The sequence below is a fragment of the Rhamphochromis sp. 'chilingali' genome (assembly GCF_963969265.1).
Source record: "Rhamphochromis sp. 'chilingali' genome assembly, chromosome: 2".
In the NCBI taxonomy this organism is placed as follows: domain Eukaryota; kingdom Metazoa; phylum Chordata; class Actinopteri; order Cichliformes; family Cichlidae; genus Rhamphochromis; species Rhamphochromis sp. 'chilingali'.
Genome location: NC_137930.1, coordinates 43,802,799 through 43,830,660, shown reverse-complemented (window position 1 = coordinate 43,830,660; position 27,862 = coordinate 43,802,799). Strand labels below are relative to the sequence as shown.

Here is a 27,862-nt window from a genome sequence, read left to right as displayed (position 1 = left end):
ATTTGGGCCCACTCTTCTTAATTCAGCCACAGTGGAGGGGTTTCAAGCATGAATTGGAAGACTTGTTGTTGTCCAAAATTATTATTATTATTATTATTATTATTATTATTATTATTATTATTATTATTATTGAGTCATTTAGAGGTGGGCTAGTTGGTGTGTTTTAGATTAACGTCTTGCTTCAGGACATGAACTGATGGACTGATGGATTAGAGTTCATAGTTTATCAATTACAGAAAGTCATCCAGGTCCTGAAGCAGCAAAGCAGCTCCAGACCCTCACACTACCACAACCATGTTTCACTGTTGGTACGATATTCTTTTCATGAAATACTGTGATAATTTAATGTCAATGTAACACAGTCAAATCTTTCAAAAGGTTCAGCTTTTATCTCATCAGTGAACAAGAAGTTGAGTAAATTGTATTGAATCTAATCTAAAAATCTTACCGTCTTCCCTCTCTGTCAACTGCAGGTTGAATTTTTTATGGATGTCACCCAAGCCATGGGTCTGGTCTCACTGTAAAACATTTCAGTGTGTATCTTTTAAATAAAAATGTGAAAAAGCCATTTTTACTTACAAATTGTAAATCAATCAGCGAAATATCCACTTTTATGCTTTTTGTTATTTTAATTTTCTTCATATCAACAACCATTTGACTGTAATGGATTGAACTGACACCCCCGCCTCCTCCCACAAACAGCAGATTATGGAGCTTCTCAATGGTTCATGAAAGTTTGCTAATAGTTTTGCCATAACTTACTTTGAAATGTAAGACATTTAACAAAACTCAATTGTACATCATCATAAATTAAACTGGGCATCAAAAGATTACATCATTAGATTTATTTAACATCAGTAACAGATAACCAGTTTTGGATTTTCTTACAGTAGTAATCTGAATTGTTAATAACTGGGTTAGGGTCAGGGTTCCTTCCTATTCTTTGTCCATTATCTTCAGACTGATCCTCACTTTGTGAATGTGACTGAATGGATTGAACCACATACTCTTACTCCTGTTTCAGCAGTTCCTGTATAGTGTCATCAGTCATGTCAACAAGTGTTTAGCACAAATTCAAGTTCAAAAAAGAGGGAGCCTTCATTTTATGCACAAGAGTGGAAAAATTGTGATGGCTAGTGTTCTTGCCATAAAGACCTTAAAAGTTGGCAAAGTGGCTGAGCAGACCAAAGAGGATAATGAACCGCCAGAGATATAATGTCATTCTGAAGAGTTTCTGTATCCATTGCAAAAGGCAGCAGAAGCTCTTGCTGTTCACTAGTGAGCAAGTTGTCTCATGCCATGTTATTTGTGATCTATTCTATATCCATGTCAATGTGATCGTGTAGAACAGTGGTTCTCAAACTGTGGTACACGGGCTCCCTCTAGTGGTACGTGGGAAGTCTCCAATAAAATTTTTATGATTAAATAATATACCATTTTCTGCTTGAGGGATTTCTGACAAATTAAAACGTACAGCTCTGTTATCACTTCATAAATGGAAACTAAACAGCAGTGACGTTTGTAGGGTTACTGAAGTTGGGCTAGCTGGTATAAAACGATGTCCTGCGTGGTGGCTAGCTACACAGCTATGGTTAGCTTAATATAAGCACATTAGCACAGTGAAGCTTGAGCATGAACACTAACTATTTTCCACTCGATAACAGTTCCCGATGGTTAGGGACAAATGCAATCGCATGTCGGGATGATGTAAACGGACCAAACTTCAGTCAGGAGAACAACTGAGATAATTCATCACAATACGAGGTTAGTCATTAATATACTGCTGCATGGGCTGGGCTGTAGTTACATTGTAAGGTTTTAAAAACTGGGCTTTAAAATAAACAGTGTTAATAAAAACCGTCAGAGGCCGACAGTGAACCCTGGACACGTCTCCGTTAAAGTTTCGGTATGCCGTCCGGACCTGGAGCTGCTAGCTGTTAGCTTGCGGCCATATTATCTACCTCGGGAGTTCAGTCATGTGATCTGTGTGTGTGTTTACATCCCTCCGAGGGCCGGGCCCTGTGCTTCGTACGTCGCTTACTACATCCAAGATCAAATGAAACATCCAAGACCAAATCATCGCGCTAACTCTGAGCTCGCTATTCCGGTTCCCCGAACACACCTGTTGTTGACGATTAGTATAGCTGGATGAAGTAATGTGAGATCACTGGGTGGCCCAACAGGGGCTACGCATCGATAGTAGAAACATTGATCGGCAACCCTTTGATTGGTCGGCGAAAATGTCGAAGGAGCGCGCTCGGTATTTTTCGGCAGCAGAGCAAGAACTCTTGAGTGAGGGATTTCAGGAGTTTCAGAGTTTAATTAAAACGCAAGGGAACACTGCAAAGGCTGCAAAAGCAAGGAGAGAGGGCTGGCAGAAAGTTGCTGACAAATCAAACTCGTAAGTAATTCAATAATAACAATAATAATGGAGTGGATTTATATAGCGCTTTTCAAGGCACCCAAAGCGCTTTACAATGCCACTATTCATTCACTCTCACATTCACACACTGGTGGAGGCAGCTACGGTTGTAGCCACAGCTGCCCTGGGGCAGACTGACAGAAGCCAGGCTGCCATATTGCGCCATCGGCCCCTCTGGCCAACACCAGTAGGCGGTAGGGTAGATTTATTATATTACACTATATTATCCAATATTATATTACATTATATTATATTGTTATATTATATCCTCTTTCACATTAGAGCCACAACAGGACCCACTAGAACATGGGAACAAGTAAAAGTGAAATATAAGAATATTCTACAGAATGGTAATATTTATCACTTATATTGCTTGTCGTCTCTTGGAAAGAGACCCTGGAATACTCTGTTTGTTTGTTCATAACAGCAACCAAGAAAAGGGCAGAGCAAAAAAAAAGACAGGTGGTGGTCCTGCACCCCCTCGTCAACAAGTTGGTTAAGTGAATAATACCCTCACGGGAAAATCGATATCTCTCTATGAGCACACTGTCGCGCTGAGCTAAAGGATCCTGTCTGTCCCGCAATATACGCTGAATTCTGAGGACTCTCCTTATCAATCTTGCACCTTCCGCAATGGGTTGCTCGCGTAAACGGACAGGATATGACTGCGACAGACTTCCCAAATCCACCTTCGCTTTTATAGCCGTGGTCTCTCATCTTGATTACACGAAGTAATTTACAATTACTACTCTGAAATATGAATTACATCTGTAATAATCACATACATGTAATAGAATGTTAATAGTACATTTCCCTTTTTTAGGGAATGACCTGTATGTATCTGTGTGAAATCAATAAAAGGATCAAGTGCTGCATTATCTTTGGTTACAGTGATGTTATTTATTTATGGTGAAACAGTGGTGGAATATCGCTGTTGCTTTCGCATACCTGCGTGGCCGCGATCTAATCCTGTTTACATAAAGTAAACCTGCTCCCCAGCAGGTTTACGCTTACGGCTCTGTTGCTATGACAGCAAGTCCCGGATGGGCTTCGGGGAACCGAACGATCCAGGATCACGCGAAATCGTCAACAATCTAATCCAGCTAACTCACTTAGCGCGGTACGAAGCACAGGCCCCGACGCAACAGCTGCCTGTGAGAAAATACACACAGTCACAGCAAGACTTCAGACACAAAACCCCGAGGCTTTCATTATTATATCTGGAGACTTTAACCATGCCACACTGGACTCTACTCTGGCTGCTTTTCACCAGTTTGTGAATTGTCCCACAAGGAGCAACAGGACAATTGACCTACTGTATGCTAATGTGAGAGATGCATACAGAGCCACCCCCCTCCCCCCACTAGGGAAGTCAGACCACAACCTGGTTTACCTACAGCCACAATACACACCCCTCGTCCAAAGGCAGCCGGTCACAACGCGCTCCATCCGGAGATGGACCCCAGAAAAAATTAATAGGAGGATGCTCTGAGGGACTGTTATGACACCTGTAACAGTTGCTATCGTAATGCAGTGTATCACCACATGGTGGCGCCTCCTGTCTCACGACTGGTGTCACCCCCTTTTTTGTTCTTCTTCGCACTCCTCCTGTAATGGATGCTCCCGTGTGTACGCGGACTAGTGTGCTCTTCAGTAATGTGTGGTAGAGGTAGCACTTATTTTTGATATTGTAAATAAATGAGTACTTTTTGGAAAGTCAGAAGCTGTTGCTCATTCGCTATCCACCTGCACACCTCCGCGGCTGGCTTCATCTCCACCGCACGTTACAACTGGCGCCCGAACTTTTTCCCCTTGGACTTCAGACGATTTTTGCATCCCGCCGAGGATCCTTCTCTTCTAGCACGTGAACTGTCTCGGAAATCCCCCAAGTTTTGCGGACGCTCGGACGTTTTCTCCAGCCATGGCCGCAGCCTCAGCTCAGGTGGGACCCGACTAATTTCTGGATACCGCGGTGTGCCGCTGCTCTGCTTGGGAGAAAGAAAAAGAGAGAAGCTGACTCCGCGACGCGAATGGACTCCGTGGATTTGTTATTTGGACGTGCTGTTGGTTTCGTCTTCTAAGGATTAATTCTTCTGTGGAGAGCCTGGACATGAACATTTCTGCTGGCTTTCCATTCCCCTTTCCCTCTGCTGAGACTGACTGTAGCACATGTAAGTGAGAACTTGGCCGACTACAACCGTTGGTGCTGGTCTTCGGCTCAGTATAACGAAACGATTTAAAATTAATCTTTGCATTTTTGTCTTTCTAGTCTGATCTGACTCTTTTACTACTATATCAATAACTACACTGTGCCCTGGAGCGGCTTAATTTTTTTGAAATCACAATGGCACACTGCCCAGACGACTCTGACTCAGACATGGAACTTACCTCGTTACCTATGTGCCAGATAGTTGAAAATGTGACTCCTAGCCTTAGCCAACAAGTGGTGGAGTTAAGAACTGAGGTGAATAAGCTTAGTGATTGTTTACGTGACTCACTGAACATACAGCAGAGTTTACTAAGGCAGTGGGACCAACTCACAATGGGGAGCTCTCCCCCTCCTGCAGTCCCACAGTCTCCTGTTTTCCCAATGGCCACATCGACACCTCATGTTCCTGCGAGAGACAAAACTGAACCCACCAACAGTACCAATCCGTTCCTGCCCAGCAACCCATTTCAACCTACAAATCCTTTTCTCCCATCTCACTCACTTGAGCTCAGCAGCACTTCCAGAGTGATTGCGGCAGCTTTACATCACGCAAAACTGGAGCCTCCTGTGTATGCTGGGGACGGCAAAGTGCAACCTGAGGACTGGTTAAATGCAGTTGGCACATACAAAGCCTCATTGAACCTAACCGATGGGCAATTGCTAAACGAACTGCCACACTTTCTTGCAAAAGAGCCCGGGAAATGGTTCAAGGCATTGAGCTCCCACATCACATCATGGGCTCAATTCTGTCAACTGTTTAAGACAGTTTTTCTGCCCTCCGACAACCAAGAATGCATCCTGAGAGGAATTTTGGATCGTGTTCAGGCTCAGGACGAACCACTCCCAACCTTTGTTGCCCACATGTTGAGTGAGTTTGACAAACTGAAGAGTCCTCCACCTGAAAAAGACAGAATCGACCTAATTAGTAAACATGCTCTTGAAAAATACAGAGTTGCCCTGTATGGCGCTAATGTCACTTCTGTAATGGACCTGCTGCTACGTGCTCATGAGCTTCACTCAGTGCTTGGACCACAAAGACCACAGCCTGCTTTATGTAGCAAAGACAACTATAAGCCTGAACCTTACTGCTTCAAATGCTCTCAGCCAGGGTTCACCACACGCACCTGCCCAAACTGTAACACCCAACCTCATTTGCCACAACGAGCCTCGAACACCGCTAGGCATGGCCCAGTCCAGCCATTGCCGGCACCTGGCCCCTCTGACCCTGGCCATGAAAAGGTGGAATTAAGCAGCACCACATCCCAGCCACAATACAGGCAGTCGGGAAACTACAGGGGGGGAGGACATTTCACAGAGGCCAACCTTCCCCCAGTTACTAACGGAGCCTCACACGCCCGATTCACTACAGGGTGGACACAGTCTTGGACACTTGGAAGACAATTTTTCACAAGTCCACTGGAATACCCCACTAAGAACGAAAGTGAACTTCAATGCTTCATCTGTGGATGCTACCCTCGACACGGGTGCTTCCCTCTCGGCTGTACGAACAGATCTCATTCAAGTAAATGACTCTCACCCTAGAAACACAAGTGAGTGGAATGGTCCTGCAGTTAACCTTGCCAATAATGCTCCCTGTATCCCTGACGGTGTTATTTGGCTCAATATTGGATTCATGAACAAGAACTTTTACCAGCGTTTTGCAATAATACCAGATTTGTCCTCTCCTTTCATTCTGGGAATGGATTTTATGGCAAGAGCTTCTGTTTCTATTCACATTCCCACTAGAACCGTCTACATTGAGGACATCCCCTGCCCACTCGCAGACGATGAAGAGGACCTTCAAAATGATTACTCACATTCACCTGGAACACTGATGTCTTTGGACTTGGTTCGCTCAGACTTAACAGCCAAACTGTCTGAAGCAAGTCTCTCAGAGAACAACAAGGATGCTTTACTCAATCTGCTCAGCAAGTTTAGCTCCTTGTTTGATGGTCAACTTGGTCGAACGGCTCTCACTGAGCACGCCATAGAGACTGGCAATGCAACACCTGTCAATCTCCCACCCTATCGCACGTCACCTGCTAAGAAACGTATGATTGAAGAACAAGTACAACAAATGTTGAAGGACAACATCATTGAACCTTCCACAAGCCCTTGGGCAGCTCCTGTAGTCATTGTAAATAGAGCGGCCACGGAACCAAGGTTTTGTGTGGACTTTCGAGGGCTCAACCAAGTTACCCGAAAAGACTCTTATCCCCTGCCTCGTGTAGATGAGTCTTTGGACTTTCTGGCAAGAGGAAAGTTTGTCTTGACATTGGACTTAGCGCGAGGCTATTGGCAGGTTGCTGTAGCAGAGGACTCGAAGCCTAAAACTGCCTTCATCTCTCACTGCGGTCTCTTCCAGTTTCGGGTGCTGCCCTTTGGGCTCTGCAATGCACCTGCAACTTTTCAGAGACTCATGAACTCTGTGCTTGCTGGCCTCATTTACAAAACGTGCGCAGTCTACCTGGATGACATTGTTATCGCCTCACCTACCTTTGAACAGCACTTAGTGGATCTTGAGGAGGTGCTGGGCAGACTCCAGGCTGCTGGCTTGTCATTGAAGCTCAAAAAGTGCCAATTCTGCCTCGATGAATTCACCTTTCTCGGGTACCGCATCACATCATCAGGTGTTAAGCCCGATCCAGACAAAGTAAAGGCGGTTAAGGAGTTTGATACCCCAACCTCAGTGAAACACGTCCGTCAGTTCCTTGGCTTGACTGGCTATTATCGATGCTTCATTCAGAATTATGCCCGCCATGCCGAACCTCTTCACGCCATCACCAGAAAGGACAATGCTTTCCACTGGGACGACAGCTGTCGAAGGGCCATGGACACTTTGAAGGATCATGTCACATCAGCCCCGATCCTGTCATTTCCAGACTTCAACCGTCCCTTTTCCATTCACGCCGATGCATGTGACATTGGTCTTGGGGCAGTGTTGATGCAAAAGGATGACAAGGGTCGTGAGTACGTTGTGGCTTTTGCTAGTCGCTCCCTTCACAAAGCTGAACTCCCCTACTGCACTTCAGAGAAGGAGTGCCTCGCTGTGATATGGGCTCTGGAACACTTCCGCCCGTATGTTGAAGGTGTTCATGTTACTATCTTCACTGATCACAACAGTCTCAGGTGGCTCATGTCTCGTCAAAACCCAACGGGCCGACTCGCCCGCTGGTCACTTCATTTGCAGGACTTTGATTTCACAATAGTGCACAAACCTGGTGCACAGAACAAAGTTCCCGACGCACTGTCACGCAACCCTTTGCCTCTGACCTGTGACAGGCCGACTGATCTTTTACCAGATCATGCTGTTATGGGCAGCCTGGACATTCGTACTCTGCCCCCCGTCATTCTGGCTGACCGTTCACAATTGAGACAGCTGCAGTTAGACGATCATGTCACAGGTCCACTCCTCAGAGACATTGAAGCAGACTCTCTGAACAGCTCGGACAATGCCACCTTGTTACAGTATGTTGTGTATGACTCTCTTTTGTATCACAGAGAACCCAAGTCCACATGTGCTTTGCACCCTTTGAAAGAGCTGAAACTGTTTGCCCCTACTTCCATTAGAGGCACCTTGCTGGACTATTACCACGACCACCCCACAGCAGGTCACTTGGGTGTTTCTAAGACATTGGCTAGACTGCGTTTTAGGTTTTTCTGGCCCAAAATGGCAGCTGATGTGAAACACTATGTGATTTCATGCTCAGTGTGCCAACTCACCAAGCCAAGTCAAAAAAAAGCAGCCGGTCTTATGGTTCCCATTGTCCCCCAGAAACCCTGGGAGTATGTGGGTGTGGATTTTGTTGGGCCACTTCCCCGCACCCCCACTGGTAATGCTTATTTGATCGTGTTTGTTGACTATTTGACTAAATGGGTTGAAGCCAGTGCTGTCAAAGAAGCTACATCTCAGGTAGCAGCTGGTAAATTCGTCACTGACATTTTTGCTAGACATGGTACACCCACTTACCTGATTTCTGACAGAGGGTCTCCTTTTGTGAGTGAGCTTTTTGAACATGTTGTTTCTGCATTAGGCTCGGTGCACAGACTCACTACGGCATATCACCCTCAGACAAATGCTACTGAACGCGTCAACCGGACTCTGAAAACTGCAATCCGCGCTTATGTAGGTGATAAGCACACATCATGGGACAAGTTTCTCCCTCAGATTTGCTTTGCTCTGCGCACCGCCCCTCATGACAGTACAGGTTTGACTCCTGCCATGATGCTTTATGGTCGTGAGTTAGACACCCCGCTTGACCTTATCACTCAGCCTTCTACAGCAGGTGTTGATGAACCGGGTGTGCCTTACCCTGAGACTCTGAGAGCCTCCCTGCAGGAAGCTCACGACCACGCCAAAGCAGCTTTGGACTATAGCCATGACAGACAAAAACATTACTATGACTTGAGACATCGACATGCCACGTTTCGTGTTGGTGACCTTGTGAGAGTTAAGACACACCCCAGGTCAGATGCTCAGTCTAACTTTACTGCTAAACTTGCACCACTGTTTCAGGGACCATTGTGTGTATCTCAGAGACTCAGTGATGTTAATTACAGGCTCACTTGGGTGGACTCCGGTGTGGATGCAGGTGTTTATCATGTTGTGAACATGCAACCGTTCCATACCTGGGACTCTCTCACTTCCAAAGAACATTCTGTTTCATCGCCTGCCGAGAGAGAGACCGCAGAGGGTCTGAACTCTGACTCTCAGGCCCACCCTGGCCCCCCTGCAGACACTGACATTGGCTCTGAGCCATTCCCCTTTGATTTACCGGACATTGACTCTTCTTCTGGTGTGGGCGCTGTTCCAGAGAGTGTTTCACCCAGATCTGTCCAGCACCCAGCTGCTGGTGGACATTACAATCTCAGGCTCAGACGTTGCCCCAGAGTTACGTCTGGCTGGAGCAACAAAAGATGGACTAATGATTTTCACACAACCAGGCTTGATCTGAAGTGAAATGTTCTGGTTAAACCTGTTTGATGCTGTCTTGTTGCATTGCTACTTTGAGTCATGATATGTAGATGTTTCTGTTTGCTCTACTTAATCCAGTTTTATGGCTCTTTAGTGCGTTAAGGTTCATTCTTGGCATTTACTTTAAAAACAAAAAAAAGGAAAAAGTGAAAAAACTAAGAAGACTGATTTTCCACTGTACATGTTCGTCTTATTTTCACCAATTTCATTTTTAAATGGTCTTTTGCCCTGTGTGTGCACTAATCTTAGCTGTAACCTCTATGTATAGGGTACTGTTAGGTGTGGTGTGTGCTTTTCCAGCTGTGTATGGCTGAGGACAGCCTTTTTCTCACCAGGGGGGACTATGTAACAGTTGCTATCGTAATGCAGTGTATCACCACATGGCGGCGCCTCCTGTCTCACGACTGGTGTCACCCCCTTTTTTGTTCTTCTTCGCACTCCTCCTGTAATGGATGCTCCCGTGTGTACGCGGACTAGTGTGCTCTTCAGTAATGTGTGGTAGAGGTAGCACTTATTTTTGATATTGTAAATAAATGAGTACTTTTTGGAAAGTCAGAAGCTGTTGCTCATTCGCTATCCACCTGCACACCTCCGCGGCTGGCTTCATCTCCACCGCACGTTACAACCACAGACTGGGATGTGCTCCTGAGCCCACATGGTGAGGACATAGAGGGGGCGACACACTGTCTTACAGACTATCTCAACTTTTGTGTGGACACAGTCGCCCCTGCTAAGACGGTACGGTGTTATCCTAATAACAAACCGTGGGTAACACAGGAAGTCAAAGCTGTCCTCAACATGAAGAAGAAGGCTTTCAGGAGCAAAGTGAAGGAGGAGATGAAAGCAGCACAGCGGGAGGTGAAACGCTGCCTGAGGGAAGCAAAGGACACCTACAGGAGGAAGGTGGAGCAGAAGTTGGAGAGGAACAATATGAGGGAGGTCTGGAATGGTGTGAAAACCATCACAGGCCACAACACCAAGAAAAGCACAGTGGGGGGGACTGTGGAGAAGGCAAACGAACTCAACAACTTCTTCAACAGGTTTGACCAGCCCACAACCCCCCCACCCTCACCCTCACTACAGAGTCCAATCCCCACTCTCCTACCTCCCTCGCTTCCCCCCCTTCCTGACACCATGACACCCCCCTCCTCCAATCCCTCTCTCAGCAGCAAGACATCTCCCCCCCTCCCCTCCTCCCAAACATCTCCCAGTGTCACAGTGGATCAGGTCAGGAGACAACTGAGGAAGCTTCGCCCCAGAAAGGCAGCAGGCCCAGACAAGGTGTGTCCTAGGATGCTAAAGGCGTGTGCTGCTGAACTTGGGGAGCCGCTACAACGAGTCTTCAACCTCAGTCTGCGACTGGGGAGAGTGCCCGCCCTATGGAAGACATCCTGCATCGTCCCGGTCCCCAAAAAGAACCGGCCCAATGAGCTGAATGACTTCCGACCGGTGGCACTGACGTCACATCTTATGAAGACTCTAGAGCGGCTCTTCCTCAACCTCCTCCGACCACAGGTACAACATGCCCAGGACCCACTACAGTTTGCATACAAGGCGGGTGTCGGAGTGGAGGATGCCATCCTGTACCTCCTACACAGAGCCCACTCACACCTGGATGGGGGAAAAGGCACGGTCAGGATCCTGTTTCTTGACTTTTCCAGTGCCTTTAATACCATCCGGCCCTGTATGCTTCAGGAAAAACTGAACAGGATGGAGGTGGACCCCTGCCTGGTGGCTTGGATCTCCGACTACCTCACCGACAGACCACAGTACGTCAGGCTGAAGGACATCACGTCTGACACTGTGGTCAGCAGCACAGGAGCACCACAGGGAACTGTGCTGTTCCCTCTTCTCTTCACCCTGTACACCTCTGACTTCTGCTACAACTCTGAATTATGCCACATTCAGAAGTTTGCAGATGACACGGCCATCGTGGGGTGTATCTGGGATGATCAGGAAGAGGAGTACAGAAGTCTGGTGAGGAACTTTGTCGCATGGAGTCACACAAACCACCTGCAACTCAACACCTCAAAGACTAAGGAACTGGTTGTGGACTTCGGGAGGTCTAGAGCAGGTCCACTGCCGGTTCAGATAGAGGGGGAGGAGGTGGAGGTGGTCAACAAGTACAAGTACCTCGGGCTGTGGGTGGACAATAAACTGGACTGGTCATGCAACACAGAGCACCTGTATAAAAAAGCCCAAAGCCGACTGTACTTCCTCAGGAGGCTGAGGTCTTTTAACATCTGCAGGAAGCTCCTGAGGATGTTTTACCAGTCGGTGGTTGCTGGAGTACTTTTCTATGCTGTGGTGTGCTGGGGGAGCAGCACAGCAAAGAAGGACTCATCCAGGCTGGAGAAACTGATCAGGAGGGCTAGCTCTGTGGTCGGCATGAAGCTGGACACTCTGGTGACAGTGGCAGAGAAAAGGACATTAAAGAAACTGATGGACATTATGGACAATGCCAGGCATCCTCTGCACACGGCCATTAACAACCAGAAGAGTCTGTTCAGTGACAGGTTGCTTCTCCCAAAGACAAGAACTAACAGACTTAAAAACTCCTTTGTCCCACACGCCATCAGACTGTTTAACTCCTCTCTGGAGGGGAGAGGGAGGGGAAACAGGAGGACAAAGGAGGGGGCAACAACTAAGCTGTAGTGCCTCTTCACCTCACTGTGCAATACCTTTTGTGCAATACTTTTGTAAATAGTCAACAGTGCAATAGACCTCAATACTTGAAATGTGCAATTCACTTGTATTTTTATTTTTTATTCCTATTTATTCTATTTATCCCCTTCATATATTTTATTTATATTGTCTCTGTATTTATATATATGTGTGTGTGTGTGTGTGTGTGTGTGTGTGTGTGTGTGTGTGTGTGTGTGTGTGTGTGTGTGTGTGTGTGTGTGTGTGTGTATATATATATATATATATATATATATATAAAACACCCAGCACGCCCCTGCGGGCGGTTTATCCTTCAAGCTCGGGTCCTCTACCAGAGGCCTGGGAGCTTGAGGGTCCTGCGCAGTATCTTAGCTGTTCCCAGGACTGCACTCTTCTGGACAGAGATCTCCGATGTTGTTCCTGGGATCTGCTGGAGCCACTCGCCTAGCTTGGGAGTCACCGCACCTAGTGCTCCGATTACCACGGGGACCACCGTTACCTTCACCCTCCACATCCTCTCGAGCTCTTCTCTGAGCCCTTGGTATTTCTCCAGCTTCTCGTGTTCCTTCTTCCTGATATTGCTGTCATTCGGAACCGCTACATCGATCACTACGGCCATCTTCTTCTGTTTGTCTACCACCACTATGTCCGGTTGGTTAGCCACCACCATTTTGTCCGTCTGTATCTGGAAGTCCCACAGGATCTTAGCTCGGTCATTCTCCACCACCCTTGGGGGCATCTCCCATTTTGACCTCGGGACTTCCAGGTTATACTCGGCACAGATGTTCCTGTACACTATGCCGGCCACTTGGTTATGGCGTTCCATGTATGCCTTGCCTGCTAGCATCTTGCACCCTGCTGTTATGTGCTGGATTGTCTCTGGGGCATCTTTACACAGCCTGCACCTGGGGTCTTGCCTGGTGTGATAGACCCCAGCCTCTATGGATCTTGTGCTCAGAGCTTGTTCTTGTGCTGCCATGATTAGTGCCTCTGTGCTGTCTTTCAGTCCAGCTTTGTCCAGCCACTGGTAGGATTTCTGGATATCAGCCACCTCCTCTATCTGCCGGTGGTACATACCGTGCAGGGGCCTGTCCTTCCATGATGGTTCCTCGTCTCCCTCCTCTTTCTTGGGTTTCTGCTGCCTGAGGTATTCACTGAGCACTCGGTCAGTTGGGGCCATCTTCCTAATGTATTCTTGGATGTTCGTTGTCTCATCCTGGACTGTGGTGCTGACACTCACCAGTCCCCGGCCCCCTTCCTTCCGCTTAGCGTACAGCCTCAGGGTGCTGGATTTGGGGTGAAACCCTCCATGCATGGTAAGGAGCTTTCTTGTCTTTATGTCAGTGGCTTCTATCTCCTCCTTTGGCCAGCCTATTACCCCAGCAGGGTACCTGATCACGGGCAGGGCGTACGTGTTGATGGCCCGGATCTTGTTCTTACCATTCAGCTGACTCCTCAGGACTTGCCTGACCCTCTGCAGGTACTTGGTGGTTGCAGCTTTTCTAGCGGCCTCTTCATGGTTCCCATTCGCCTGTGGGATCCCCAAGTACTTGTAACTGTCCTCTATGTCTGCAATGTTGCCTTCTGGTAGTTCAATCCCCTCAGTTCTGACTACCTTCCCTCTCTTTGTTACCATCCGACTACACTTCTCCAGTCCGAACGACATTCCAATGTCATTGCTGTATAGCCTGGTAGTGTGGATCAGTGAATCGATGTCTCGTTCACTCTTGGCATACAGCTTGATGTCATCCATGTACAGGAGGTGGCTGACAACTGCTCCGTTCCGTAGTCGGTATCCGTAGCCAGTCTTGTTAATGATCTCACTGAGGGGGTTCAGGCCTATGCAGAACAGCAGTGGGGACAGAGCATCTCCTTGGTAGATCCCGCACTTGATGGTGACTTGTGCTATGGGCTTGGAGTTGGCCTCTAGTGTTGTATATATATATATATATATATATATATATATATATATATATATATATATATATATATATATATATATATATATATATATATATATATATATTCTTTAACTCTGTAACTTCTGTCGGTGCTGTGCTTTTTTGGAAATCGAATTTCCCAGAGGAACCCACCCAAGGGATTAATAAAGTTCTATCTAATCTAATCTAATCTAATCACTGCCTTTTTTAGGGTCTTGTTCAGATTAAATAGAACAAAATATAAAGCATTAAAACATGTTAAAAACACAACAGCCTTGATAAATGCAGAGTAGTTTGGACCCGGAAGCAGGATTCATACATCATCACTTGGAGACTGGATAATCTACCTGCTGTGAATGTTTTAATGCAGTACAGCTGTTATTATTATCACTTGTCACATCCTGTTTATGACAGTTAAAATAAATAACATTCATATAAGTGACACCACATGTAAACTGTATGTGGTGTTAAATAGGCCTCTACTACTGTACTTTAATGTTGGTCATAAGGGTGGTACTTCAAGATCCACATATTTTATGAGGTGGTACTCATTGTGAAAGGTTTGAGATAGTGATGTGCGGATCAATACTGAAATATCGATTCCTTCGATACCAGTCATTTATGTTCTAGAATCGATTCTCACATTAAAATATCGATATTTTAGTAATTTAGGGTAAATTTGTAGTTTATCATTAACAGGAACAGAGTGGAAAGAAACTATATCATTCGGATTGTCTACGTTGGAAGGAACTACTTTCTCTTCTGCCTTCCATAGTCATGTGCAAAATACGGCTGTATAAATGTGTCGCAGCCCCTTGGCGTGCGCATTCACAACAATGGCTGAGCGTAAATGGAGTCATGTGTGGACGTGTTTTACCTCCACAAACAGCTGAGACGTAGTTTGCGATACATGTGGCAAGACAGTGAGGTGTTGTGGCAACACCACTAACCTTCTCAAACACCTCAGAGTAAATCATATCACAGATTATGACGAGCGTATGTTGAGGCGAACTGAAGAGGAGGAGTGGACAGGGACAGGTGCTGCTAGGGGGAGACAGACATCTCTCGCGGAGTCCAAATAGCGCACGACTTCAGTTTTTTTTATTTCTATATGATGAATTCTGCATTATTAAGTGATAAGAATAAGTAATCTGATGTCCTGTAATCATGATGACGCTATCATTTGAGATACAATAAAAGATACAATAAATAAAATACATTTTTGTACAAAGATAAGATAAGATAAGATAGAACTTTATTAATCCCTCGGGTGGGTTCCTCTGGGAAATTCGACTTCCAAAAAAAAGCACAGCAACGACCGAAGTTACAGTTACAGAATTGTTATATATATATATATATATATATATATATATATATATATATATATATATATATATATATACACAAACACACACACACACATATATAAATACAGAGACAAATATAAATAAAATATATGAAGGGGATAAATAGAATAAATAGGAATAAAAAATAAAAATACAAGTGAATTGCACATTTCAAGTATTGAGGTCTATTGCACTGTTGACTATTTACAAAAAGTATTGCACAAGGTATTGCACAGTGAGGTGAAGAGGCACTACAGCTTAGTTGTTCCCCCCTCCTTTGTCCTCCTGTTTCCCCTCCCTCTCCCCTCCAGAGAGGAGTTAAACAGTCTGATGGCGTGTGGGACAAAGGAGTTTTTAAGTCTGTTAGTTCTTGTCTTTGGGAGAAGCAACCTGTCACTGAACAGACTCTTCTGATTGTTTATGGCCGTGTGCAGAGGATGCCCAGCATTGTTCATAATGTCCAGCAGTTTCTTTAATGTCCTTTTCTCTGCCACTGTCACCAGAGTGTCCAGCTTCATGCCGACCACAGAGCTAGCCTTCCTGATCAGTTTCTCCAGCCTGGATGAGTCCTTCTTTGCTGTGCTGCTCCCCCAGCACACCACAGCATAGAAAAGTACTCCAGCAACCACCGACTGGTAAAACATCCTCAGGAGCTTCCTGCAGATGTTAAAAGACCTCAGCCTCCTGAGGAAGTACAGTCGGCTTTGGGCTTTTTTATACAGGTGCTCTGTGTTGCATGACCAGTCCAGTTTATTGTCCACCCACAGCCCGAGGTACTTGTACTTGTTGACCACCTCCACCTCCTCCCCCTCTATCTGAACCGGCAGTGGACCTTCTCTGGACCTCCCGAAGTCCACAACCAGTTCCTTAGTCTTTGAGGTGTTGAGTTGCAGGTGGTTTGTGTGACTCCAAAGTATCGGTATCGGATCAGTATTGTCGATACCACCATGAATTTTACTTGGTATCGGATTGGAAAAGAAATCAGTGGTATCGCACATCATTAGTTTGAGAACCACTGGTGTAGAAAATATGGAAAACCCAACAACTCCACAAAAGTGTCTCTATCGCCCCCTGGTGTCTGGCTGCAGTATTGTTCAAAAACCCCACACCCTCGACATTAGAAGATGGAACGGGGACAAAGTAAAAGTTCTCCTGAGATAAATTTTTCCAAAAGATGGTTTCAGCAATTATTATTAGTTGTTCTCATCATGTTGAGGGGTCTCCTTTATCATAAGTTTGATTTTAATTTGTTAAATTGATGCGCAACATCATTTTTGATTGGCAGCTGCACTTACAGAGAAAATTGCATATATCGCCGTTCAGGTACTGAAGCTACAGCAAAGTAAGCCATAACTTTTAAGGAAATGTCTGTAGAGCTCTAAAAATAATTTTAGCAAAGCACAGATCTGGGGAAGGATGCAGAAAAATGTCTGCAGCTTTGACAGTTCCATGAGCCCAGTGGCCTCCATCAACCATAAATGCAAGAAGTTGGGAGCCACTAGGATTTTTCCTAGATCTGGCTATCCAAACAATCTGAGCCATCAGAGTAGAAGAGCCTTAGTCAGGGAGGTGACCAAAAACCGAATCGTCACTTTGACAGTGATCCAGCATTGCTCTATAAAAATGGTTGTCCTGCAGCACTCTGCCAATCAGGCCATGATGGTGTGGCCAGACAGAAGCCATAAGACACATAACAGCCTAGCCAAAAGGCAGCTGAAGGGTTCTCAGTTCATGAGAAACAAAATTATCTGGTCTGATGAAACAAGAATTGAAATCTTTGGCCTGAATGGCATGCATTATGTCTGCACCAGACATCAATTGTCACCTGGCCAATACCATCCCTACAGTGAAGCATCATGCTGTGCGTATGTCTTTTTTCACCAACCAGAACTGGGAGACTTGTCAGGGTCAAGGGAAATTTATGCAGGAATGTACAGAGACATCCTTGATGATAACCTGCTCCTGAGAGCTCAGACTGGGGCATAGGTTCATCTTCCAACAGGAAAATGACCCTAAACACACAACCGTAACAAAGGAGTGGCTTTGGGACCATTCTGTGAATGTCTTTGAGTGACCCAGCCAGATCCCAGACTTGAGCCCAATTGAAAATCTCTGGAGAGATCTGAAAATGGCTGTGCACTAGTGTTTCCCTTCCAACCTGATGGAGGAGGAGAGGTTTTACAAAACACAAACACAAACCACACACATATATGTGTGTGTGTGTGTGTGTGTGTGTGTGTGCGTGCGTGCGTGCGTGCGTGTGTGTGTGTGTGTGTGTGCAGAAATGTCAAGCAAACATTTTTCTCTTTCCAATTTAGGGGTATTGTGTGTAGAATTTTGAGGTGAAAAAGGAATTTAATCCATGGAATATGACAAAATGTGCAGTTAGTGAAGCACATACATACTTGTCCTTTTCCCTAATCTAAATTGATTTATTTTGTTTTTGACACAATTTTGGAAAATTTTGTCAAAATCTGTCAATTCCATTTGGGGATTATTTTGTCTTCATGTGTATATTCTCTTGTTTACATACTTGTATACCTTTTTGTTATTTCTTTCTGAAGTTTTGTATTTCATCTTCATAATGTTTGTCTATCAGGTTTCTTTGCTTTTCTATGGAACAGTCATCTTACTAACTTCTGTTTCCATCATATGAACATGATCCTGGTCTTTAATAGTACAGACTGATAATCCTGTGCATAATCCTATCAATTTTTACAGTAGCTTCCTCTTTTTCCTGTTACTACTTAGAATCACTTAGAAGAGCTGCTGTCATTTGAGGTTTTCTTAACTGTGACGTGAATAAGAGATATAAAAATAAAGTTCTGGTTTTTTTTGTAAAAACTGCGTTACAGTTTTTCATATCTCATGTAAAGTTAATGCTACTTCTCAGATCGGTTATGTTTACTTTAGATGACCACTAGCGCTTTTTCCTTCATAGCTTGGCAAAAGTGCATCAGTAGCTCATAACATTATGTTAGCTTCAACACACTTACCTTTTAAGGTGAATTGTCTGCAAATGTCGCCCCTGCGACACATGGTAGGGCATCTTGTATTCTTTGAGCTCAAGCATAAAATGTGTCTATATGTCTGCTGCTCTCTTTTTCCAAGGCTTTAAAAAGGCTTTCATAATTAGAGTTTCATGGGTGATGGTCCATTGGAGCTGGTTGTACAGGCTTCAAAAATTTCCATGAAACCTCCTTTTTGTGCAAGGAAATTAGTGATGAATTCTGAGCTGATTATTTTGAATATTTTTGTCTGGTTTTTCATTTGCTGAAGAACATGCATTACATTTTGCAATGCATTACTTAAAAAGAGTACTTAATTACTCATTGGAGAAAGTAACTACTTGTCACATTACTTTCATGTCATTCCGTAGTATAGTTTGAACTGCATTGTCACATAAATATTATTAATAAATCTGGGGCTAGTTGAAACGCAGCCAAAAGAAACATTAATGAATGAAACATGAATCAATTTTATTGGAATTCCACGTGAAAGACCAACACAAAGTGGTGCACACGTGAGAAGTGGAACGAAAATCATACATGATTCCAAACATGTTTCACATATAAATAACTGAAAAGTGGGGTGTGCGTAATTATTCAGCTCCCTTTGGTCTGAGTGCAGTCAGTTGCCCATAGACATTGCCTGATGAGTGCTAATGACTAAATAGAGTGCACCTGTGTGTAATCTAATGTCAGTACAAATACAGCTGCTCTGTGATGGCCTCAGAGGTTGGTCGTGTCCAAATTCATGGGCTGCATCCTCCTGAGGACGGATTTGTAGACCGATTACGTCACAGCGACGCACCGAAGGCTGTCCAAATTCGTAGACTCCTCCGAATGCAGCCGACAAATGGGTCCTCCTTTTCTCCGAATTTGAAGGATGGGTCGGGTGTGTCCTTCGTGGCCTATCATATCCCAGAATTCGTAGCGCGGCCCAGCCAAACTCCAGTTTCCAGCAATGGCGGCCGCTACTAAGTTTTAAAATTACTCTTATTAATCGTTCTGGGTCACAAAATAAACTTTTAACATATTTTCAGGCGAGAATGTGGGTGTGTAAACTTCAAATATCTGCTCGGTTTATCAAGACATTGCATAGTTGCAAAAGTGGTTCGACGTTTTCGGAGACGTCTGTTACCCACCAGCTCGATAGCTAGCCGAGAGCTCGAGGGTTACTGAAGCCGCTGAGAACGGCACAACTCCCAGCACATCATTTTCAGATCACCGCAGACTTTCGCTACTCAGGTTAAACGTGATATATAATTCACTTAGACAACCTAAAAATGTTATTGTTGGGCTTTTTTCAGTGCTTTTTTGTTTTTGTTTTGTTTTTTTTGTGAGTAAATCGGTTTGGCTGAGATTAAAGTTATTAGATTAGATTAGATAAAATAAAACTTTATTAATCCCCCTCCTCCTTGGTTTTCACACAGCTGAATAAACGTCAAACAGAAAACTGATTAAACAGAAGTGTGAGATGGTCGAGAATTTACTCCAGTGTCCTGTTATATTTTAGATAGAAAGGAGCAGACGGCTGAGTTTATTAAACTCCACCGAGATAGCGGTGACGCTAATCAGAAGGCTAGACCGTCCAATTCCACAGCCGTTTACTTCCGGCCTACCCGACCTTCTGAGGACCCGGCCCACGTAGACCGCGAAGGCTGGGTCCTCAGGAGGATGCAGCCCATGAATTTGGACACGACCGTTGTCTAAGAGAATATTGGGAGCAACAACACCATGAAGTCCAAAGAACACACCAGACAGGTCAGGGATAAAGTTATTGAGAAATTTAAAGCAGGTTTAGGCTACAAAAAGATTTCCCAAGCCTTGAACATCCCACGGAGCATTGTTCAAGCGATCATTCAGAAATGGAAGGAGTATGGCACAACTGTAAACCTACCAAGACAAGGCCGTCCAGGTAAACTCACAGGCCGAACAAGGAGAGCGCTGATCAGAAATGCAGCCAAGAGGCTCATGGTGACTCTGGACGAGCTGCAGAGATCTACAGCTCAGGTGGGGGAATCTGTCCATAGGACAACTACTAGTCGTGTACGGCACAAAGTTGGCCTTTATGGAAGAGTGGCAAGAAGAAAGCCATTGTTAACAGAAAACCATAAGAAGTCCCATTTGCAGTTTGCCACAAGCCATGTGGGGGACACAGCAAACGGATGGATGGAACCAAATACAGGGCAATCTTGGAAGAAAACCTCTTGGAGTCTGCAAAAGACTTGAGACTGGGGCGGAGGTTCACCTTCCAGCAGGACAACGACCCTAAACATAAAGCCAGGGCAACAATGGAAAGGTAGAGACATACCCTAAAAGACTGGCAGCTGTAATTGCAGCAAAAGGTGGTTCTACAAAGTATTGACTCAGGGGGCTGAATAATTACGCACACCCCACTTTTCAGTTATTTATTTGTAAAAAAAATGTTTGGAGAGGTGAGGGGAGCCACCAAACTGAAGAAGGAGTCCTAGTAGGGCTGTCTTGGTTGACACGCTTCTACAATGTTGCATAGAGATCAGGGGCAGTACCCCTGGATTGGCCGACCAGGGTGGTGGTTCCCATCTTTATGAAAGGGGTCGATGAGGTCCACCCCTTGTCAAATTTTAATCTATTTTGTCTACATTTTATTGAAAACAATTTAAATAAAACATTAAACTGTTTCTTCAATTTTAAGCTGCACTTCCAATGTTTTTTGTAATGTAATTTTGACTATAGTAGCAAAAGCTTGACAGCTGAGAGAGTAAATTCAGTCTTCACCTCCAGTTTTTAAAATGACACTGCGCAATGCACATATACTTTTATTACACCTCCAAAAGCCAACAACAACAAATTCAGATCATGTCAGTAACAGATCATATGTCAAAACTGTCGATTAGAAGATTTTAATGACAATAACTTCTGAAATGTAATAACGTTGAATTGCAGTTCTGTTCATCTGTATTTATGCATTTAAATGAACTGCTTAATGGTTCCTGGAAGTTCTGTCAATTTGTGACAATTAACCAAACATTTTAAACCCTCATTCATGGGCCTGTCTTGATCCCTCTCTGCAGACTCTGTTCTTGTGCACAGTATCATGCATTAGCTTATTCCTTCTGTAGTTATAACTTAAACACTATCTTGGAATCATGTGGAAAGCTCTTCCTCTTAGGCTCTTCCACCTTGAAGCCACAGATATGAGAGCTGTGTTCTAAACTGCCCCAATGTATAAGCCTTACATTTTTGTCAACCAGCTTAAACTCAAGTAAGCATGCAGCTCTTGTTAGTGCCCTATTTTTTATTTTGTGAAAGCAGTAGTTTATATTAGCCTGATCCCCACCTGTTAAGTTCTATAGTACATAAAAAAAATGCAATATCTATTTAAATCTATTTTCATTGCACTAAATGCAGTGTAAGGTATCTTTATGGTCCTTGAAATTAGACACAAAAATCATAAGAAAACAAAATGACCTCACAAATCAAGCATTGCCAATGTGTCCCCGGAGAAACAGTTGTGACATGATGGTAATGAAGATGGTGATGATGAAAATGGAAACATCAGCTGAGGAATGCTCAAGGTAATAAAAAAAACTTACTTGTGCACAGCAGAGCAGAAAAGGCATTAATGGCTGCCCTAGGAAAAAAACAGAAAAGTGACGTCTGACTCATTTGAATCAACACCAAATTAAAATAAAAAACGAATTGCATTTGTAATTGTCAAAGTAAATCTTTATGTATGAGTGAACATGAAATTATTTGACTTCTAAAATTAGAAACATCTTGACTCAGGGTGACGCTGAAAAATTGATTCATCTTCATTATTACTTCCAGTCTGGACTACTGTAGTTCATTTTTGTCAGGATGTCCTAAAGCTCCCTGAAAAGCCTTCAGTTGATCGAAAATGCTGCAGTGAGAGTACTGACAAGGACTGGAAAGTGAGTATTTTTCTCCTGTATTGCCTTGTCTTAGCTACCTGTTAATTCCAGAACTGAATTTAATATCTTTCTTCTTACATACAAGGTCTTGAATTGTCTTTTCTTAAAGGCTTCAGAGTACCATATTGTCCCAATTGAGCACTTTGCTCTCAAACTGCTGGCTTACTGAGCCTGTGGAACCAAGTAGAGTTTGGATCTGGGAAAAAGACACTTTCTATTCTTTAAGATTAACCCGAAAACTTTTCTTTTTGATAAAGCATATAGTTAGGGCTGGATTAGTTGACCCTGAATACTGCCTTAGATATACCGGTAACTAAGATATTAAATATAACTGTGCTAATAACACAGATGTGGTTGTTTTAATATACGCATTGAAGGACATTTAGTCAAAAATGGCTCCAAGTGTTACTGGAGGTCAAGGTAATGCCATCTAGAGTAAGAATCGTGTTTGTAAAATGGTACAAGAAAGTCAATTTAATCTGAATTTAGAAACAAGGCATTAGAGTTCATCCAGGTCTGTATGTCTTTAAGACATTCATGCAGTTTAACTAATCGGTGTATGTCATCTGGCTTCATGGATCGATAAAGCTAGGTATCATCTGCATAGCAATGAGAATGCACTGTATGTTATGGCTTCTACCAATACTGCCTAATGTATTATGCCTGTATAATTTAAACAGAATTGGTCCAAAAACAGAACCCTGTGGTACTCTATAACAGTGCTTAGTGTTTGACTCTCCATTTACATGAACAAATTAGAGTTAATGATATTAGCGAGCTATGATTCAAACCACTGCAGGGCAGTAACTTTAATGGCTAACACATTTTGTAATCACTGTGTTAACATTTTGTGGTCTGTGGTGTCAAATGCTACACTGAGGTCAAGTAAGTAAGTAAAATGCATTTATAAACACTTTTTACAGGTAAAAATCACAATATACTTTACAATAAAACCAGAAATAAAATATATCATAAGAATGAACAAAAAAAAAAACATAAAACAACAATTTACCTAAAGGTTGTCAGTATGCCTTCAGCTGTTTTTTAAATGAATCAGTGGAGTTTACAGAGTAAAGGCAGTGGAAGAAAAATCCACAACCTTGCCCAAAAAGTCATATCCCCATGAATTTTTAAACCGAGTACGTGGGTCCAGCAGGAATCTCCAACCCAGTATTACAGGAAACAGGAAAACATGTAATAGACAGGCCGGTCCACCATGTCCATTTCATGCTTTGCTGCTTTAAAACTGGAAATAAACACACATGCAGAAGTTGTATTACTGCATGCAGATGTTGCATTACAAGCAGGGGGGAGATAATATCTTTAAAGCCTAAATACACTTCTCCGTGACAGTGTACTATACCTGGACTATAACAAAATCTCAGTTTCTCTGCCCATATGGAAAAGATATATATAAATCTTATAAAGTTTGTATCTGTCTTGTGTGAAACTTGTATGAAAAGCATATAAGTGTGAAAACAGATATAAGATCCCTTGAAAAATTATATAATGAAACGTGTATGTTTTGGATACTTACTAAAACAATGTATGAAAGTAATGCGAAAGTGGCCACTTTCATGAGTAAATCACATATAAGTTTTTACTATTTCTTTTCCGTATGGGTGACCACCACCCTGCCTGTCACCCAGTGAGAGCTGGGACAGGCTACTGGTCCCACTGCAACCCTTAACTGGACAGGCGATTAAGAAAATGGATGGATCAATGGGGGGCAGTTAAATATTCTCATATATGGTTAAATGTGGCTTGTAGTTTAAAGAACTATGAGTGGTCAGTAGACAGTGACACAATTTTATAAGTTTGGTTCTTGATGCCGTCACATTGTATTGAAGTTCAGACTTTAATTCGAAGGATTTAATAAAACCATTACTTGAACTATTTATCCAAATATAGCCTATCATAGTTGTCATTGGCTTTATTTATTATCGCAGTTCTCACCCAAAGGTTTCTCAAGGCAAAAAAATAGGATATTCTTCCATGTCAGCAACCTCATCTCAGTCATGCTTTTCAGTATTGAAGACAGTACTGTAGTCAGAGAGATCCCCAAACAAGCTGCAACTGAAAGCATCTACAGTTAAAGTCTAGCTGAGCGTCCCAAGGGAGTCCATGAATTCTGAACTTCAGCCAATCATGTGCTGCAAAAATGTTCATCCAGAACAATTCAAGGGTCCAGCGCACCAGGCCCAGGGTAGTGTCTCGAGTGAATGTCTGGTGAGCATCTGGTGGCCGGGCCAGAAAAGCAACATGGGTCCGTCCGCCTGTGGGCCCACCACCCGCAGGAGTCGACATAGGGCTTCAGTGTTAGTGGATCGAGAGGTCCTGGCACTCTGATCCCTAGCTTCCAAAACTGGTATTATAAACAGCTAGCTATAATTCATCAACTATTTCTATAAACCACTTGAATTAATGCTGAAAGTCTGCACTTAAATCACACCTTGATTGTTTAATTTAGAGTCCACTGCGGTACTGCAGAAAGCAAAATTACAAAAAAATTGTGTCAAAAACATTATTGGATTCTGGATGAAAAATTGTTCAAAAGCCTATGGCCCTGACTGTATCTATATGGTAAAACTGATCAGTGGAAAATGCAGAAAGCCCTTAGGATACTTACTTAATAGCATGCAGATGCTTGGTTGTGTATTGAGGAATGAGGCGGTAGATGACATCCAGTCCATGGTTTTCTCCTATGAGGTTTGCTGTAGAAACTGTCAAGACAACACAACTGACTTTAACTCTGTTACTAAGATTATCAACATATAAGTTTAAACACAGCAACAGGTAAAGCTTCTGAAATACTCTCCCCTTAAAAATTAAGGTGGAGGCTTTACTTGTTAATGAAGAATTCAATAATAAAGTACTCTGGATGACAATGTATAAGGTAGGGTTTAGGATAAGGGTAAAGTTTGGATTAGAATTTAGAGAAATAGCAGCTATGATTATTTTTAGGGTAAGCCTCCAGGATATGAATTTAACTCCAAGCTGGTGACAAAAACAACTATATTGTTTACCTGATGAACAGAAGACTTGGATCACCCAGAGGCAGGCAGCAGTTCTCCTGGCATGCTGGCCATTGTGTTTCAGCAGATTCAGAGTCAGCAGCACTGCACCTGCCTCTTCTGCTTTCATACCAATACGACGGTCTACATATATATATATACATTGCAATGAATACGCATGGTGACAGTAAGTATTGTGAAAGTAAGTGATGAAAATTTTAAGAATGCAAGAAGTCAAAAACATCCAAAAATAACAGCAACCCCAATGAAAAAGTACTTAAAATAGTAGCATTCAAATATTAAAGTTATATGATTTTTTTCCATCTTTGGAAAATTACCATGAGTGTAATTGTGATTATTACTAGCAGTGATGTAGTAGCATTAATAGCTCTACATAGTTACACCAAGCAGTGATCGCTTGACATGGTGTAACATTAGCAGATGGCTAAACATATCTGCATTTCTAAATGACATATTAAGGACTAGTAATGACATGTAAATGATGAATTAAGCACTTGCTAATAATAACTAAGTGCTACCTAAATGTATTAGCAGTTTGCTTTGTATTTCCATTATAGACCTTTTGCTTTTTTTTTAATATTGCAACATAGAATTAGAATAGAATAGAATTCAACTTTATTGTCATTGCACATGTCACAGTACAAGGCAACGAAATGCAGTTTGCATCCATCCAGAAGTGCTTTAGCCATGATATAAATATATTACAAAATACATATTAGCAATAATATAGGTATATAGATATATTACAGAAATGGGTCTGTTATAGGTATGAAGGTACAAAAATGGGTCTATTATGGGTATATTACAATGTACACGGTATGAAGGTATGTTATGAATATGCCTTCATACCATGTACATTGTAACATACAATGACCCTCAGTATGATTTAAATTGTTGGTCAGACAAATAAGCACAGATATATCTCTGTGAGAAGCTTTCATTATTCACACACAAACATAGCTGTCAGTGAATCAGGAACCACTGTGCTATTTTTGTAGATCATCTCACCTTTCCTAAACAAACTTTAAGAGTTAGAAAGAGTTATCACAATACATGTTGTTTTGTTCATTCCCACCTTTGTGTCCAACTTTAGCTAGCAGGTGCAGGAGTGGTATGAGTATAGTGTAGTTGGGACTGAAAGTGTGGCCATATTTAACCAGTGCAGTCAGCAGAGCCTCACTACCACCTTTCTTGATCATATAGTGGATGCGCCGATCTGTACCTGAACAGAGAGCAGAGGTTAGTGCTTGGCTGAAAGGGACTGAAATATAAATAGTGCCTTTTTTTACTATTTTGAAAAAATATAAAGGATGCTACAAGCCGCATTCAAATGGGCATTCATCAAGTACTTCTATTTATTGCAAAGGACATTACTGCTCCAAATGAAGACTTAAACCTTAGTCATCCTCAGAATACGAGGGGTGTGACAGCCACAGATATCTTCCAAGTGCCCTCACCTTCTAATTCTGAAAAATATTACTTATCTGATAATAAAATCTCTTTTTTTTCCTTCTTTTATTTATTTACCTTTTTTGCGATTCCCCTATTTTATTTGTTTTTCTATCTATGTACTCAGCTGTAACCAGTTTCCACATTTGATCCTATTATATGTCTATATATAGACACATCATTGCCTTTGTTACCTGCAGAAGTTCAGCCTCTGGCTGCTGGGCTGGGGTCTGAATACACTCATCTTTGACATCACTTGTTGTTGATTAGCTTCTTAGCAATCTGTCTAAGAGCCACAGTTCTGTTAGCAGTATACTGCAGTTGTTTCTGTCTTGGATGTTGTTTGGATTTCACCATTGCACTTATGTCCTTTCATGCAATACAAATAAAATTAATGTCCATATTGCCACTTCTCAAAAGCTATAAACCACTCTATATTTTTTGTCTTCCCAGCATACATGTGTATGCTGTTTTCTTCCTATCCTTCCTGGTGCATATATCTGAAAAAACAAGTAACGCAAGTAACAAAATAATATTAATTTTAATGTATTTACAGAATTTAGTACAGTAACGCATTACATAACTGCATTACTAAAAATAGGATTACTGTCATCCATTCATTTGGCACATGCTACACCCAGCCCTAGATGCCAGCTGAAGTCAAATGAGCTCTGTTTTCTTCCACCTCCCAATTAAAGTGTGTGATCCTAGCTACAGTGGCCGCTGTATGACAAACAACTGTGGCTGATATTTATCTGCATAGACTGTCACTCTGAGTGTGGGTTGCGGCTCCACTATTTACCTCAGCTGTCAATATGTTGGTTGTTTGTGTTTTTTTACTCATCTAAAACTTTGAGAATCTGTGTTTTGGGTCCGTTTTGTCAATCCACACAGTCTGCTTCT

General features: G+C 43.0%; 1 protein-coding gene across 3 annotated transcripts in view; it reads right to left on the bottom strand.

Moving 5' to 3' along the window:
* The window catches only part of agbl1 (AGBL carboxypeptidase 1), a 91,983-nt gene that overhangs the window by 45,865 nt on the left and 18,256 nt on the right, over positions 1–27,862 (bottom strand). Inside the window, exons 4-7 of one of the 3 annotated variants that reach the window (XM_080870235.1) lie at positions 26,586–26,732; positions 25,502–25,633; positions 25,105–25,198; positions 22,137–22,174 (exon numbers count right to left, since the gene is read on the bottom strand). In XM_080870235.1, the coding sequence (XP_080726361.1) occupies positions 22,137–22,174; positions 25,105–25,198; positions 25,502–25,633; positions 26,586–26,732 (411 nt within the window). Of the gene's footprint in view, positions 1–4,176; positions 4,294–22,136; positions 22,175–25,104; positions 25,199–25,501; positions 25,634–26,585; positions 26,733–27,862 lie in introns of those variants that run through there. The other 2 variants (XM_080870237.1, XM_080870236.1) reach the window with 2 other exon arrangements.